Source organism: Larus michahellis, chromosome 1 (assembly GCF_964199755.1).
Source record: "Larus michahellis chromosome 1, bLarMic1.1, whole genome shotgun sequence".
NCBI lineage: Eukaryota > Metazoa > Chordata > Aves > Charadriiformes > Laridae > Larus > Larus michahellis.
The window spans coordinates 486,292-504,113 of record NC_133896.1 but is presented as its reverse complement, the minus strand read 5'-3'; the positions used below and the strand labels follow the sequence as shown (position 1 = coordinate 504,113).

Below are 17,822 nucleotides of genomic sequence, written 5' to 3'. Positions count from 1 at the left end.
CAGCTGCGGCAACGAGATCCACAACCGCGTGCTGTGCGGAAATAGTTCATTTTGTGGAGTTAACCTTGCTGCCTAATTTCACTGACTGTCCCTTAATCCTCACTTTTAGACACACAATACATCACTCAACTTCTCCATACTTTCTCAGACTCCCATTGTTATCTCCTGACAATCTCCCCACCCTTGCCTCTTTTTTTAATTCAGTCTCTCTTCACGGGGAAAGTCTTGTGGCCACCACTGTAGAACCTGCCTGCTTATTTCTGTTCTTTGCTTTTTATCTTTCAACCAGTTTTGTTGGGTTTTTTTTAAAGCAGACTTTGAGAAAGCCTACTTTACAGCTTTTTATAACACTATATCAATCCTCATCCCAGTGCTTGTTGACTGCTTCAAAGACTTGTAGGACATCTAGTGGACTTCCCCCTAAAAAGGTTTTAAAATGAGGAAAAGTCATCATAAAACATTGCTTTATTCCAGTTTTCACTAATTTGCAAGATACAATAAGAAAACCAAATCAGACTTACTGGTCTTTATATCCTGGCAGTGCTGCTTGTCTATTACAATAATGAAAAATAATGCAATTAAGGTTAAACTCTTTAAGCAAGGCTTCTTTTTTTCCCCTCATACATAGAAAAGATGATGCGAACTGACTGTGTAGTTTTTATTCTAGTGGTAACCACAGGAGATGCTGAACAACAACTATGAGAGATGAGTACCTTGAAATCAGCAGTTCTAGGTAAGAGATCTCAGCCGGGATCTTTTAAGGACCTCACCGATGATCTCCGGAAGAACGTTTGCAGTAAGGCCTGGAACACGGAGCAAGTAACTGAGGGGCAGAAGGCGGCAGAGTCAGCAGCAAGTGTTTCAGGGATGAGTGGGGACAACTCTCGTAGTTCTGGCATGAAAGACTGACACCGATCTTGAGGCAGATGCTAAACCCAACAAGAACTTGACTATTTAATAATTTGATTCAGCGGCTAATTTTAGTACTACTCAAATGAGTCACCTGGAACTTACAGCAATGCTGTATCGAGTTTTACCTTTGGAACACGTATCGCAAGCCAATTTGAAAGTCACAGAGCAGACCTAAGTTGCCTGAGGGAAACCCAGCCTCAACCATCACTCCACGGCGAGACACCCGGCCCCGGCAGGACCACCGGGTCCCCTGGGCGCTAGTGGCAAGACCAGCACCACTGAAGGCTCCAGACTCGGGCTGCTCTCATTTGAACTCGAGCCACCTGAACGAAAAAGCTCCCTGGAGTGAACTCCAAGTGCGTTTTCACACACGCGCTGGGACTCGGCCGCCCGGCCAGCTCTGAGGACGGGCACCTTGTGAAGAGGCCTCGACCATCCACCAGCTGCCCAGCAGCCCGAAGCTGGACAAACACTTGCTACAAGCTCCAGGAGGTAAGAAATGAAAAAGTTAACGGAGAAAAGTGGGGAACTAGTCATAGAAAGGATTTGTATCCATTTCTTTTAAGACTGTTGAGCTACTGAAGCGATGGGAAGTGCATAGTACAAAAGTGCACCAGAAGATATTAGCATAATAATGATACAGTTGCTTAAAAAAAAGACAGAAATTCTAACTCGCCATCTGAGCTAATATCAAACACAGTGCCAGAAAGGAAAAAACATAAATCAGCCTGAAACAAAAACGATCAGAAGACACCAACTGCGGCAACTTACACAGCATCAACAGAGCAGCAGAAAACCTAGAGCTGGAAACAACCGGCCTGTGGTCAAGCGGCCATGTGGCAATAAAAAGGACGGACTTTGGTCAAGAGTTCTGGCATAAGGCAGAGATAAGCCTGAGTCCACCACGTGCAGACCTGTGCTTTGCTGCAATAAGAGAGACGGAGCATCCAGAGTTATTCCACGCAGAGCCCACAGCCAGCACCTCCTCCCGGGCGACCAGCAGCAGCGACATCTTCGTTCCAGGGAGCCTCTTGTTCTTTATGCTGTGTAATGTCAATAAAACTGTTCTGCTGAGTCCAAACTCTTTCTGCAGGAGGCCAAATAACCATGATGTGCATTGTTGGGGTTTTTTTTTTAATTAAGTAATGCTACAGACTTTTTTTTTTTTCTTTTACAGACCTAAACAAATCAGCCCAGGAGAAACCACTTTAAGCAACTGCTTTTTTGTATTTCCGATTCCCTTGCATTCAGAACAGTTCAAACGTCAGCCTAAGAGTGCTCTAAGAGAACCACAGCCTCGCTCCTTGGAGGCAGAGCGCAAGTGAGCTAAAGGGGCCAAGAGTGCCAGGGCAGCGATGAGAGGTTCAAGCACAGCTGCCACGGGAAACCTGGGTACTTCGTACCGTTCCTGCGCACACCCTGCGCGACCTCAGCACTCTTCCAGCCATCACTTTAAGGAGCGAGGGTGTTCTGTGCATGCCCAGAACATCTGCAGTACCCAGACCTGACCACTAAACTACTCACGATACACGTATGGTTTTGTCGCCGAGTGGTCAAAACGGTATGAAGCGTTCTGTTATCGGAAGTGCTACGGAAAAGTGACTCTGGAAAGAATCTAGCGCAAAAACTGTAAGTTCCCACTTTGAGAAGGGGAAAAAGATCAGCAAATCTAATGGATATTAGCTTTAAAACTTAAGTAGCACCTTGGGATATTCATAACACTGACCTTTATTCTTGACCACAAGAGGAAGCTGCCCCAGAGCAGCAGATTAATTAAGAGAGGAGGAAAGTTCAGAGAAACAAAGGGGACCAAGGTTAAAGGCAGCACAGGCAGAGAGGAAGCCTAACATAAGCAGCAATATAACGGAGACAGCATCAGGCCTGGAAGGATGTCGGAAAAGGGAAAGAGAAATCAAGCGGATTTTTAAAATGCTGTTACAGAAGGAGCCAGAGGACTCGCTCCCACCCGGTGCGTGACATGCGATGCACGTCGGAGGGAAAGCAGCTCTGCTTGGAAGGCTGGATGGTGCAGAGGCCCGGGGGAGAGGAGAGGTTATCTGAGCTCTCGGAAGATGGATTTAATTTGCATGCTCCTCCAGCGGCAGCTGGTTGGCCGTGTCAATCAGTGCTCCACAATCTACAGCTCTATTGTTATCAGCTCTTCCGCCGCTCCCACACGTGCTCCACGCTCATGTGCTGCGTGCCCAACTCCAGCTGTGGAACACTCAGCGCGTGCTCCCAGCTGCAGATGAGGAAATTCTCATTTCCCTTTCTGTCAGGGAATTGTCACCTTACAAGTGACCAAATGGGAAGAGTCACAGAATCACAGAATTGCCCAGGTTGGAAGGGGACTTTCAGATCATTGAGTCCAACCATCAACCTCACACTGACAAAAACCATCACTAATCTAAACTATATCTCTAAGCACCACCTCTACCCATCTTTGAAATCCCTCCAGGGACGGCGACTCCACCACTGCCCTGGGCAGCCTGGTCCAAGGCCTGACAACCCTTTCCATGAAGACATTTTTCCCAATATCCATCCTAAACCTCCCCTGGCACAACTTGAGGCCGTTTCCTCTTGTCCCACCGCCTGTTCCTTGGGAGAAGAGCCCGACCCCCCCTGGCTACCCCCTCCTTTCAGGGAGCTGTAGAGAGTGAGAAGGTCTCCCCTCAGCCTCCTCTTCTCCAGGCTGAACACCCCCAGCTCCCTCAGCCGCTCCTCACAAGACTCCTGCTCCAGACCCCTCACCAGCTCCGTTGCCCTTCTCTGGACACGCTCCAGCACCTCATCTCCCTCCAGCCAAGAGACCATGGCAAAAGCCAGACACATTTCTTTGACTGTTAACAAGGAAGCTATTTTCGGCTGCAGATCGACTCTTACCATCGCCTTTCATGTGGAAGTAAACAGATAGAACAGGAGATTGTGTCAAAGGCTTTGATAAAATCCAAGGTGTACAACAGCCACCAGCCTCTCCTTGTGCACAGAGTCAGCCAGCCCAACGCAGAAGGCCATCAGACGTGCCGGGCACGATTTGTCCATGGTAAATCCATGCTTTTGCTCCCTGGCTTCCCTCACTCCTCCCATCCCAAGCTTGGAGCTTCCTTCAGGTTGGCTGTCTACCTGGGCAAAGCCTGGGCACTGAGTGCACGCTGTCTGGGTCGCGCACGATGACTTGGTGGCCAGCAGGCCAAGGAGGGTTCCTGCTCCGTTCATGCTGAAGTCTTTCCCCAGGACCGTTAAGGGTACGGACTGAAGGAGGGGACTGAACCCAAAGCCAGAAGGTGAAACGCAGACCCACAGCAGGGCAGTTTGCAGCCCTTGCGCTGCTCCCCAGCTGCACATGGTGTGCGAGCTGCCACCCGGCATCCTCCGAGACAGCCACCTCTGACCTTGTCACCAAGTGCAGGCGCTCGTCACGCAGCACCAACGTGCAGACCCGCTCCCCAGCGCGGCTGCAGTGGCGCACTGGCACATCCATCTTCCTGCTGATGTTCTGCAATGCCACATCCAGGAGCTGGAAAAGACGGACCTTCCTTCCCACAGGGGCTCTCGAGACGATGCTCCAGCTCCCGAGGCTGGGCTTGTGCCGCTCTCACTCCCAAACTGCTGCTCCAAGGCAGATGCCTCCTTAGGAGCTCCTTCGCCCCGGGCAGGGACTCTCAAAGCACCCGCTCAGAAAAGCTGCAGTGTTCGGACTCGGCGCTCGCTGCTTGGCCAGGGCCTCTCCCGTCCAGCCCTGGGAAGTTTAGCTGACAATGTTTTCCATTTCTTGCTGTCTGTATTTCCTCTCCTTGTGCAGTCTTTCTTGAAAAAGCAAGGTATTTGACAAAAGCAGTGATTGCCAAGTCACAACAAGGTACGTGGGTGCAACCAACAAGACCCAACCCATACAAACGGCCACAGGGGACACCGCCAGCATCTCAGCTGCAGGACTATCACTCCATGCCATCGCTCTACACACCATCCAGTCTCCCTGTGGATGAGGCCATATCCCCCGTTAGTTCCATACCACCCCAGGCTCGCTTTAGGATCACCAGCAGGTGAGGCAGACACCGTAACGTACCAAGAAAACAAAAGAGAAGGTGGAACAGGTAACTCGTCCCTTCACACGCAGGACACACAGAGATAAAGTTATGAAATGGGTACCATAACAAAACAAGCCGACCTCCCAAAGGCTGGTGCAGACCTCCAGGAGGGAGACGATCAATTCACTGCAGGAAATGGGAGAGCTGTATTTCATTAAGGTACCAAAATCCTCCACAATCCTTCTCCTCCTCTGCAACCTACGCATTTGCATCACCTGAGGTTGGCATCAGAGCCGAGTGAAGAACAACAGTGCCCTCTACCAAAAGAAACAGCCAACGACTTCTGCAACCTCCCGCCCAGAGCCCAGGCAGCGGGGACAGAACCAGCCCTGCTCTCCCAAGGAAGGCTGGGCGACGGACCACACGACCCAGGAGCAGACCACTGGGGCCAAGCATGCACACCAGCCCTTCATCTTCCTCAGCGCTGATGGGCTCTGGTGCCTCTGAGGTACCAGGCTGGGAAATACTTCTGTCTCTTACACAATACGGGAACAACGGATGATTCAGAAACATACATACTATGTTCACAAATGATACTAGTCATTTTTTTAAATCATGTTGTTACACCATCTGCTCTTCCAATGTCTACGCTGGCCACCAGGAGAGACAGTGAGGGGACGGGCCCAGCCAGCAAGATGCTCTCACTATTAGACTTGTAAATAATTTGAGGCACCCAACAACTGTTATTCCAGTTTAAAAACATTTCTTACACAAGAAACTCATTTCTTGATCAAAAGGTGGTTCAAGCTCCCAGTTCCTTCTTTAGAATGCCTTTCCACAACAGGAAGATGTGGTAACACTTCCACCACCTCCACTGCTACCTGCAGGTACCAAGGAAGTGACTAAATACATCCCCGTCATACGAGGGGGGTGTATTACACCCTTAAAATTATTTTTCTTTTCTCAGAAAAAGAAGAAATGTCAAAGACTAAGTCCACAAGGAACTCGGTTAACAGGGTTTCATTTATGAGTAATTCAGATGCTACGACGATGGAAAACAACTGGAAATCTTGCCACAAATAAATGGGCAGAGAAGGAGCAGTAAGGAGAGGTCTCTGCCATGCAAAACAGACGGTTCCCCGGACACCACCAACTCCCACATCCTTCCACAGGAATCCAAGCAAGATAAAAAGGAGAAGATCTGATGAAGACGACACTCATGCCCTGGTTATTGCACACCCAGGACCAGCCATAGCTCTTAGTCAGTTCCACAGCTGGCATCGGGGTCTTCCCGGGCTGCGTCCCTGCATGCCCCAGTGCCAAAGACCTGCCTGTCCTTCGAGAACCCCCATCCCGGAGAGCGGGGGTACCTGCACCGCACCCGCCTTCTGTAGCCTCCACCCCAGGGCACCGCCAGAGCACCCCGGTCTCGGCTTCGCCCCTGTCCCTGGGCAGCGGGGAAGCAGCCGCAGGAAAACCCAGACCCCGTACGTCTGCACGTGCTCTTCAGCCCACCAGCACAGACTGAGTTTGCAAAGACCTTCCCCACATTTCTCTCCACAAAGGCAGATTTGTACATGGAAGCAGATAAACAGCACAGAACGTCTCCTCGAGGAGACGGTACGGCGTCTCTCCAAAGGCACACAGCTCGAGAGAGCCAAACAGCAGCGCGGTGACGCCCAACAGTCCTGGATTCCCACCAAGGCCAGGCCACAGGCTTGCGGCGCACGGGGCAGGTTACGCTCCGTTCTCACACCTTCTCTCAGCCCACCGACGAGTTACTGGGACAACAGGCTGCTTGCACATATGCGTCGAAACATTTGGCACATTCTGTTTCACACAGCCGAGCTCGTCCTTTAATTTCTGGGTGTCGCTTCCCGAGAGCCCAGCGAGCTCTGTACGACAGGGTAGGTCTGTTCCACTGCTGAAATACGCTGGGAGAGACGCCAGGATCTGCCCCAAAGGGTGATTTTGAAAAACTTGAGGGAGTGAGGGTCAGGGGAGAGAGAGACGATAGCTCAGGGTGAAACAAGCCCAACTTGGATGCTGACACTACCACAGGACTGGCACATTCCGAGGCACAGTAAGTAAACGCACATTTTACATTGCCTGCAACCTATCCCAAACAGTTATTTTGTCTTAACTACAGTTACCAAATGTTTGTCTGCAATTTTAACCAAAACTGCAGGTTCCTTCTACCAGCATTGCCCTGGACGGCTCTGTAATTAATCCAAAGCAGGAGTGAGCTGTGCTCAAAGCGGAGGCGCAGCCATTCCACTGCCAACTTCAGCAGAAAGTTGTCCAACAACTGACAACCTCAGGTCCTGAAAAATTAATACTCATATTTAATTTGTTATATTGCAAATACTCCATAATGATATTACTGAGATTTGTGTGTGCAAGCTTAGCATGCAGAGAGTCCCGGCCCTACGAGCTGTTCCTCAACTCCCGTCCAAGAAGGGATCCCACCATCCAGGCTTTGGTTCCTCACCCAGCATGGGCAGGCTGCCCACATTTTGAACGTCTCTCATCAGAGCAGCACAGCTCCCAGCAGCACGTGCGCATGAGGAGAACAAGACCCACGTGAATCCCGTTTGCCACGGACGGTGATCAGAATAACCAGTTCCAGCTCAGATGTTAACGGCTCCTGCTGCCGTCGCCTCCCACGCGCTGGACACGCTGTGTACGCGCCACGCTGGGCAGGCTCGCGACGCTGCAGTCATCTCCTCAACCACTAACATGCCTCCTCTTGTTGCTTCAAGAAGTAAATTGTTAGCGTGTAACTACTGAGATTTTCTGTTAAGTGCAAGATCCTGCATTTTATCCTGCTGAATTTCATCCTATTTCCCTTAAGCCCACTCATCCAGCTCTGAAAGTAAAACGTTCTCACCTCGTAAGACGTCCCAAGGAAACATTAGCAGCACATTTCAGTTTTCTTTTGGCCACAGCTATTACCGAAAGCATTCAAGAGGTGAAATCATTTATCACCCAGTGACAGACCACAAATTTCCAGTGCCTCCCCACACTTCCCCCAACTTTACCAATGATTTCCCACATGACACTGTCCTGAAATCCAAGCAAGGTGGAACAATGCTGTTTCCTTAGCCAACACAGCCAATCGGTCCCCTTTAGCACAAAAGTGTTCCTGGATAAACACCGTTCTGTCCTATCCCTTTTCCCATCTTCCCCCATCTCCCTCTTCCTTCAAAATCCATTTTAAACACTTTTGGGCCAGTGAACTCAGAGCACCTTAACTGGGGCTGCCCAGGGCTCTCCCCCACACAAGGTCCACTGTTACCCTACTGAAACCTTTGCTAATGTGCCAGTAATTTTCCCCGTTATATTTTCAGAATGCTGGTGTCATGCGTTTGTTGGGCGCTGCAAGGGCAGGGCTGCTCCCCAAGGGAGGTGGGCCAGGAATGCAGGAGACCCCCAGCTGGCAGCGCAGGGGTCTCGCTGGCCACGAGTCAAGCGAGGCCAGCAGGACAGACCCAGAGATAGTGGCCAGGTCCAACCAGGAGTCAGGCCCACAGGGCAGCAGCACAGGAATGGGGCAGGTCTCAAGACAAGCCAGGAAGCCAACCTGCAGGTCGGGGTTAAGGACAGGTCTAACGATCATTGGCGGGTCCACAGACACGAGGCAGGTCTGAGGTCAAGCTGGGAAATCAGTCCATGGGTCGGGGTCTGCATCAGGAGGGTCCACGGCCAGCCATGGGCATGACTAGGACTGTGACTGAGCTGGAGATCAAGACTCCTCCAACACAGCTCCGGCAGGGACTGAAAGCCACGTCTGAGCTTAAACAGAGCTCCTGGGACCAGTGGCGTGGGAGGAGAGCCCAGGTGAAGCTGGTCAGGGACAGTAAGGTATATTAGTGCCCTCAGGGCCCTGACGTTCTCCCCAGCTGGCAGCATCAGTCCCACCACAGCCCATCCATCCAACATCGTGCCCGTTTTGACAGGGAACTGTTTGGTAGATTTGGACCTTTATCTAATTAACTTTGATTTTATCTCATTCTTGTTGCTTAATAGCTCTACATCCTCTTTCCTTACTCTTTTATTTGTACAGCTGAAGAACGTACCATTACTCCTCTTAACATTCTCAAGGTCTAGCGCAGCCAAATTTCTGGCAAATTGCATCTTACATTTATGATTTCAGATCCCCCTGATGCAGTTTTTTTTTCAGATGAATCTTAGTCTTTGTTCTTTGAGAGCTTTGCTTATTCCTCGAGGCCTGGGGACAACCGCGTCTGGGTTCCCTACCTGCAAGATTTCTGTTTTGCCAGGAATACATATTAGGGCAGGCTGCTGTAGCTTTGACTTAAAATATTCACTCAAAATTCCACCTCTGTTTTAACTCACTGAAGACAGTCAATTCCATTTACTTCACTACATTTTTCTTCTTTACCAAATATAAAAATCTAGACTCTATCTGTATCTTACACCATCATTTTCCAAAGCAACGTAACAGCATATGTTTCTCTCCTATCTCTGTTTCTGCACAGCCCATGCATCACACACGCTCCTGCCCTCAGCTTCCCTCTTCCCTCTCCCTTCCCCCGAAGCACAGACGTCCTGCTCTGGCCTCTTCTCGCCCACAGCAGCTCCTGGACTGACCAGATCACTCGGCTCAGCTTCTTTCTCTCCGTGCTCACGAGCCGGCACCTGTATTGCAAACACCTCCCCTTATCTCACTGGCCACCACCGTTCCCTCGGCAGAGGACAGCCTCTCCTCGGAGCAGGCCGCCTGCTTTGCTGCTGCTTTCACCTGTCCACCCACCCCCTCTCCTGCGTTCCTTTAGGCAAAGATACGTCAACATCTATCTGATTTTCCTCCTCTTGTACTAAAACTAGCGATGCAGATAGCAGCCTACCCAAATCACCCCCCTCATTTCTTGATTTAAACCACTCTGATTTCTGAGGGACCAGACGTTTGGGTAGAGCCCCTTCCCCGAGCGCTCCTTCTCTCAGCGCTTCCAGTGGCTGAATGGCAGGTGACTGGGAACCACTGGGAACGACCCCTCGCCCGTGCCTGGGGCGTCACCACTCCAGGCAAAGGGCTCCAGCTGCAGCACGAGCTCCAGGGCCACGTGCCTCCTCCCCTCCTCGATGAGGCACATCAGGCAGCTCGCGCTCAGCGACCTGGTGCTCTCTAAACCCTGAGCTACGTCGTCCTTGGGGACACGAGGAGGAGAGGAATGAGAGCTGGAGGTGGACATACACATGGGCTGGACATGCTGAAAAACGGTCGCTGACAAACCACCTCTTTCCGTTTCATTTTAGTCAGAGCCCCACATCATTCACACTGCGAAAGATCACCTTCCTACATCACTTGGAGACAGATCTTCAGCCTCTCGGGTAGTGGTGCAAGTGCTGCTCACCCATGGCACCTGTCACATCCCCTGGTGACACTCCACAGCACCTCTGCAAGCGTGAACGAAGCTCCAGGTGGCTGCTCAACAAGCGTGAGTGGGAGCAAAGTCCCTCCGGTCCAAAGCTCCACCAGTGCCTCTCCTCAGGGAGAGAACGACATTCCTGTGCAGAATCGCATGATGCAGCTTGAGATCGGGGCGGGGGCACTCCCACTGCCCAAAGGCAGGTCTACGCACCACCGTCTCATAATGGACCCAGAGAGAGGGAGATGTGACCAGCCGGCATTTGCGTGCAGGCTCTTACACCCACAGGTCTCAGCCTGCCCGCAGCTGGGAGGACCACCTGAAGAGCTTGATCTGGTATGGGCAGAAAGACGAGGCCTCTTTCAACCACATGGGAGGCACAAACAGATTAACTTCTTGAATCCAACAGAAACGCCACACCACTTTAAGTAGAATATATGCTGTTAGCAGAGGTGCAGACAGGAATAAAAGTGGGTAACAAGTGATGGAATTGAGAGTTAGAATTTGGACCTCCTCTCAGGATGTCAGGATGGTACAAGGAGGATCAACTCTGTGGGAAGATGGGCAAAATCAGAGATCTCTGACTCAACAGGGCCAGAAGAAATACATCTGGAACAAATAGAAAGTCTGAGTTATTTAACAAAGAAACTCTGTTTAGGCCCCAAAGGACTTTAGCTCTACAGACAGGAGATATCTAAGGAGACTGGGAAGTGAGAAACTCAAGTTTCTGCCTTGGGGCCTGTAACAGAGGTGGGCAACAGGGCATCTTCCTTCAGAGTCAACAAGCACTGCAGTGTCTACCAATTGGGACCTGGGAGGGACGTGCTGACCCGGAGACACCCTTGGAGAAGAGCCTGGCTCATTTAGGTAGATCGATATGCAGCTCATGGCCTTTTCCCTCAAAGCATGAAAATACATGCAGGTTAAGGGAACATCCTAATACCGTCTCCAAAATGTCAACCCCAAAAGCTGCTCTCTCGGAATTTCAATGAAGATCATAATGAATTTCTGGAGCTGCTCTCATCCTTGTCACAGTCATCTTCAATCTGCTCCAACAAGAGACTAGTCAGGAATCTGCCATGCAACCCTGCTGCGTTCCTCAATCCATAGGAGATGTCCACAAGTCTGATGTGGCTTTGCTCCCCAGCGACGTATCATCAGGCCAAAGCCTTTCCACCAGTGCCCTGCCCAGTCAGCTGCTAGGCTATACTGGAACTCAGAAGATAGACACTTCTCTTTCTTTCATCTTGGTGAGAAGCGGCAGAGCAATGTCATGTCCATGCAGCTAAACCTTCTTCTGTGCACAAGCACCACAGCCTTATCCAAACTACCTTCTGCAAACAATCTGTGCCTGAAAACTGTGCCCGAGCTTTGTCTGGACAAGTAAAAGTCAGCAAACCCCAAAACCACGCCGGGGGACATGCCAACAACTAAACAGTATGGACAACTGGAGGAAAATGCTCATCCCTCTGCTCCAGCTTTAGTGTGAAAGCACCATCTGTTCTTCACATTTCACTACACATCTCCAATTTAACCCAAACACGTAGCATCCTCCAAGAAAGCACCCAGCAAACCCAAAAGGCTTATAAGCCACGTTGATTAGTCTCTTCTCTTTTTTATTCAGCATCTTAAGAGGACAGCCCCTGCCCGCTGGCATGGCTCCAGAGCACAGCTCCAAAGCAGCATGAGACAGAGGGAGGAAGGTGGGACCTTCTCAGTGGAAATCCCAACTCATCAACCCTAATCACCCCTGAAAAAGGAGGAATATCCCATTCAAGTCTTCACTGGCATCAAGGGTTTCCCACCAGCACAACAGAAACACATTTCCTTCACTTCCATCGGGCACAGTTGAGCTCACAACACGGGAGAGCGCGAAGGCGGGGGCGAGCAGCGCAGTGGGACGAAGCACGCATGAAGAGAACTCGAAGAACACGAACGAGCACTGGGAACACGAGCTGGAACTGCAGACCGGAGAGCCAACAGCTGAACCACCTCAGAGGCGGGGGGAGGAAAGCCCTGCAGGTTCGCAGTGCTACCTGTGAAGTTCTGCTCCCACCACACCCTCCACGGCCACAAGACCAGGGACGGACGTGCAGGTGTCCCAGAGCACCCATGACGTGCCACAACCTCCTCACAGCGCACGAAGAGTTAGCGGCTCACTTATGGAATCCGAGCATCCTGCTGAGGAGATGCCCGAGGGCGCCAACACGTACACTTGACACTCAGGAAGGACTGGGATTACAGCAAAGAAAAGACTTTCTAAGTGGGTTCAGGCTTCCAGAAACTACTTAAAACTAGTTGTTGTGCTGAACAGAGAACTGTATTTTTTTTATTTTCTTTTCTCTTCCACAACTTTGTTTCCAGCTTCGCAATCTCACTGCCCAGAATCCAGCTGTGTGAATTTCAAAGCTCATTGAATACGCAAAGTGAACTTCACTGAATCTGTCAAATCAGGGACACTTCTCTCCTAAGTAATACATTGGAAAAAAATAATCCAGATGTTCTTTTCAGTTGCTTTACACTGGGACAAATTCAAGCGTGTTTCCTACCCAGTCCTCAGGCTGGAGAGGAACGCTGCCCGGGCAGGCGTCCGTGACAAGGGGAAGCTGTGGTGATACAGCCCACGACAGCAGGAGACCCATTAAGCCACGGTGACCTCCAAGAACACCGTACTGTTTGGCACAGCTCCCCCTGACACCACTGTCCTCCAGGAACAGCAAATTCCCCTTAGGCAGTGGCTGGCGCTGGAGACGGAGACACAGGCGTGCCAGGGCTGAGTCACAGCCACTTTTTATATTTTCTGTTGGACTAGAACAAACACATGCAAATTACTGTTTTCTTTTGAAGTCTCCTAAAACGTAAAGCAGGGTTGGAGGTTCAGATCAACAGTCACACTCTCCTGCTCCATCACCCACTGTCGCCTGCAGAAGACCCTGCCACTGCAGCGATGGCCGCAGGAGGGACCGATGACGGCTCTCCTCGCGACAGTCCCACACGCTTGCCACGGACCAGCCTGTCTGCTACTGGATGCTAATGCACCCCGTAGCGTGAACTAACACCCTGAGATACAATTCTGCAGGTGCATCCATCGCCCATCGCAAAGAACGGGCAAACTCAGAGACTGCGAGAAATTTAGAATGAATAATTCTGAGTGCCGGTGACTGTCCAGTGTGTCTGCTGAGACACTCACACGTAAGAAAGCAGCTTACCTTGCCGTGGATCATACTGTCGCATCTGCACCTCCTCAACGCATTCTGCCGGGAACCAACCAGTCCTTCCTTTCACGGTTCCTTCCCAAAAGCCACCTTCGCCAATACTCAGCACTGTGGGGAGAAAGAAAGAGGTAAGTGAGGATGAGCAGGGCTCCAGAAAAAGGGACTGCCAGAATGACCGTCATATGGTGTTAACGCAGGGGAAACACAAAAGGGCAGAGCACAGAAAATCTGTCTGGGGTCAGGCGTGGTCTGGAGGAAGAAAGCACCTCAACCAGCCTTCAAAAGCTTCTTTCATGTCCATAAGAAGAGAGACAGCGTAGACAGTGGCCTTCATGCAGCCATGTGCTGCGAAAATGGAACAGCAAATTGGTAGCACCCATCTTTGTAAGAAGGGTTGTTAACGGGCCACCCAGCCATAACACAGGCTTTGGTGAAACCATTTCCTGGAAAGATGCCACCTACGGTAACTTCTGACATCCCCAGAGCAACGTAGACATCACTGCCCCACACGGAAAACGAGACGCAGAGAGGGAAAGAAACTGGCCAAGGCGACAACGCGAGTCACTCTGAGAAGGGGGGTGTCCTGCCTGGCCCGTGTTCAAAACCCAAGAGCTGTTTCACTCCAAATGACACAGCAAACAGGAAGGTACTTCACTGCCACAGCAAAATTCTCCCAACCCATTAAGCCTTGTTTTCACTTGCTCAAAGCTTAGAGAAACGGAAAGGAAGTCTTGAAACGTGCTCTGAAGCTTAAATGAATTCAGAGTCAAGGAGATTTTAACGGAGAATCACATCAGGAGCGTCCTCATTAAACCAGGGAACTACCAGCCTGAGCTGCCCACCGACTGCCGGCTGAAAGGACGGCTTCCAGGTGGCCGGGGGACAAACCACCCAACAGCTACAGACAAACCCAGCACTTCTTATTACACCTGAAGAACGAACGGGGGCCCAAAGCAGACCACCCCGCACAGTTCGAGGTTACCAAGCAGTCTGAGGTTTCAGAAATAAACGAAAACCATTGCCAGCAAACGTACGTTTGATGTCATCTGTCATCTCCCAGTTCCCTGCGACTGGATCCCCCACACCTTATGCTAGCAGGCTCTGCAAGAAAGATCCTGATTGTTTTGGGACATTTTAAAAAGCATCATCTGTGACCATTCCATTTCCTATGGCCACAGAAAAAACCACTTTCATTCCCACAGCACCCAAGAGAACAGAAACGCGCACAACGCAAGAGAGAAAAAAGGGAAGCAAGAATCATTACCGATCTTTCCAGACGCTCCCCATTTATGTATTATATCCAGAGTGTGCAGATACTACCCCTATTTTATCCAGAGAACAGCTGATGTGCACCTCTCGCTTGAGTTCAAGCACTTACAAGGCCAATTAATTGCACCACCCTGATCCCAGCCAGCGGGGAAGGAGAGCAGGTACATCGCGTCCAGGTGACCGTGGCTCACGCTTCGCTAACTCTGTAACACAGTGGTCTCCGGAACAGATTGTGAATTAATGTTAGATGTAGTCTATGGAACGCTATGGATCACGAGGAACTGTTGCACATCACCCCAAAGTGATAAGGTTTTGATACATCCTTTGGAGAAGACGACGGTGTAGCATTTGTATCGGCAGTTCGACATCTAGACAAAAACTACACAGAAGAGTCAGCATCCCGGGGTCCCTGCAGGCAACGACCTCAAAAGCATTCCCTCAGTGTTACCTGCATAACGAGTTCTTAAAAACAAGCCCCCCACATCAAGAGACCCCCTTGGTTAGCACGGAGACGGGGGGTTTCCTGGGACTTGCTTTGAAACTTCAGGAGCCGTTCCAAAACCCCTCAGTGCAGAGAGGGGACGTGGAACTGGACTCTTAAGCTCCCCCCCATGCCCCTGGACAGCAGGAGATGGAAAAGGCTGACGTCGGGTCTATGTTAAAATTGCAGCATCTTATCTTGTGTTTTTTCCCTGTGTCTGTTTCTCCAGCTTTGTCATCGTAACTTAACCTTGGGGCTTGGATAGAAGAAACTTCATCTTCATTTTGAGCTTGCCTGCGATCTGAAACGTACTCAAGTGAATTCGGCAGTCAAAGAGAGAGCTGCTTCTCCCAGCGGCAGAGACCGCAGGTTTGCAGACAAGTCTGGGGACCCGACCCAGCACAAAGGCAGCAGTGACCTTGGAGGCTGCTGGATGGTCCCTCCAGCCACCAGGCGGGACCCCGTAAAAGATGAGGAACCTCCCGTGGCAGATTAGGGCCAGGGAAATGCTGGGAGGGCTGGAGCCCCTCTGCTGTGGGGACAGGCTGAGAGAGCTGGGGGGGTTCAGCCTGGAGAAGAGAAGGCGCCGGGGAGACCTTCCAGCCCCTGCCAGTCCCTAAAGGGGCTCCAGGAAAGCTGGGGAGGGACTCTGGCTCAGGGAGGGGAGCCATGGGACGAGGGGGAAGGGTTTTACACTGGAAGAGGGGAGATTGGGATGAGATCTTGGGAAGAAATCCTTTGCTGTGAGGGGGGTGAGCCCCTGGGCCAGGGTGCCCAGAGAAGCTGTGGCTGCCCCATCCCTGGAGGGGTTCAAGGCCAGGTTGGACGGGGCTTGGAGCAACCTGGGCTGGTGGGAGGTGTCCCGGCCCAGGGCAGGGGGTGGCACTGGGTGGCCTTGAAGGTCCCTTCAACCCAAACTGTTCTAAGATTCTATTCTATGATCCTATGATTACCAAAAAGGCCCTCTGGCAAAGGGGTGACAATGATGAGGCCACCAGCGAGCACAGGGAAACCCTACTGTCCCGTTCTCCTCCGTCTGCACTGCAACCGGGCAGAAGGAACAGAGCTGACCAGCAGTTACTCAGCTTTACACGCAAGAAACCACCAAGCAAATGAGACCACTGGTACGACGCGATCCCCAGCGCCGGATCTTCGGTCCTCGGTAGGAATAGCTCTCAAGATAGAGTCTGGTAATAACAAACTTCGTACCACAAGGCTATGCAAGTATCCTGTGGCTGCACGTGGTGTCAGAGCCACACAAACAGCAGTTACTGCTCGTCTTCACCACAGCACAAGGATTCTGCACAATTCCCAGGATCCCGTTGCTCCTTGCTTTTTCACCCATCACCTCAGAACGTGCCGGGCACTCTGCAGAATGCACAGACATGCCTGGTTTGGAAGGGTGAGCTCCCACTCCCAAAACGCCATCCTCTCAGGTCACCTCCCCGTGGAGACACTTCCACCCGCAGCTGAAGAGGGCGAGGCGTCTCTCCTGAAGGGCATCGAGAGCCGTGGAGGCCAGCACGCTTGGCTCCTCTCTCCTGACCCACTGCAGCACGGGGAGGCAGGAGCACGTGCTCGAAGGACCACACTGCTGCCTGTCACCTCTGTGTCACCCTGCTGTCCCCCTCGACCCCCGGGGTCCCTCCCCACACCTCCTTCGGTGCTCACGCGTGTCAGCTGCACTGCGTTCTGCCCCAGCTGGAAACCTCTACACAAATCCCCGTGTAACCAGCTCTCTTCACCAGCGCAGTGGTGCGTGGTGCCTTCCAAGTCAAAGACCGCTGAGGAAAATGGTTTCTTTTCTCTTTTCCTGTCCTGATCCAAAATACCAGCAGCCCCAGCCACGCAGGAGTCCTCGTGATCATGGTACTTCCAGCGAGGCCAACGCCACCAGGAACTCGCTCCTGCTGCTCCGCGCGTTCACCGCCCGCCCCGGGCTGGGAGGCAAAGCGGCCCTTCCCTTCCCAGTAAGGCAGCAAGCGCCAGTGCTGGGAATACGACGTCAGGCTTAACTCCCAGCGGGCAGATTTACGGGACTTTCAGCTCAGGAAAAAAGAATCTGTGGTTACGCACGCGGCAGCACAGCCTGCCCCCGACATGGAGCACAGTCCTACTGCCAGGCTGGGATTTCTGCTGCTGCTAACCGAGTGGACAACTCTTTTTTTTTTAATTAGTTAACAAACACCTGAATTCCTACGGTATTCGACATCCCGACTGGCAGAAGGCACAGACACATCCACACTCTGCCACATGCTGTCACCTTCCCGATCCAGCTCCCTCCCAACACTTCACAGACAGCATCAGATTCATCCCTGCCCCCATCGCCTTAGTGCCCATATGTCATTCACAGCTAAATCCAAACACCAGAGTTATTAATAAATTAAGCTCTGCTCCATGCCAGCCAAAGCAAATTCCCCAAAGATGAGGAACTTCTCGATTGCCTGTATCTAGGCATTACTCCTATAGGAAGCAAGGGAAAAACAAACAAACAAGCCAGCCTGATTTACAAGCCGAACAGGAG

General features: G+C 51.4%; 1 protein-coding gene across 10 annotated transcripts in view; it reads right to left on the bottom strand.

Moving 5' to 3' along the window:
• SHANK3 (SH3 and multiple ankyrin repeat domains 3) overlaps positions 1-17,822 on the bottom strand; it is a 378,942-nt gene that overhangs the window by 133,904 nt on the left and 227,216 nt on the right. For all 10 annotated transcript variants that reach the window (XR_012585285.1, XM_074573072.1, XM_074573077.1 and 7 more), the window contains exon 14: positions 13,543-13,656. Coding sequence is in view for 9 of the 10 variants with exons in the window: in XM_074573072.1 (XP_074429173.1) it covers positions 13,543-13,656 (114 nt within the window). In the remaining variant the exon portion in view is untranslated. The remainder of the gene's footprint in view (positions 1-13,542; positions 13,657-17,822) is intronic.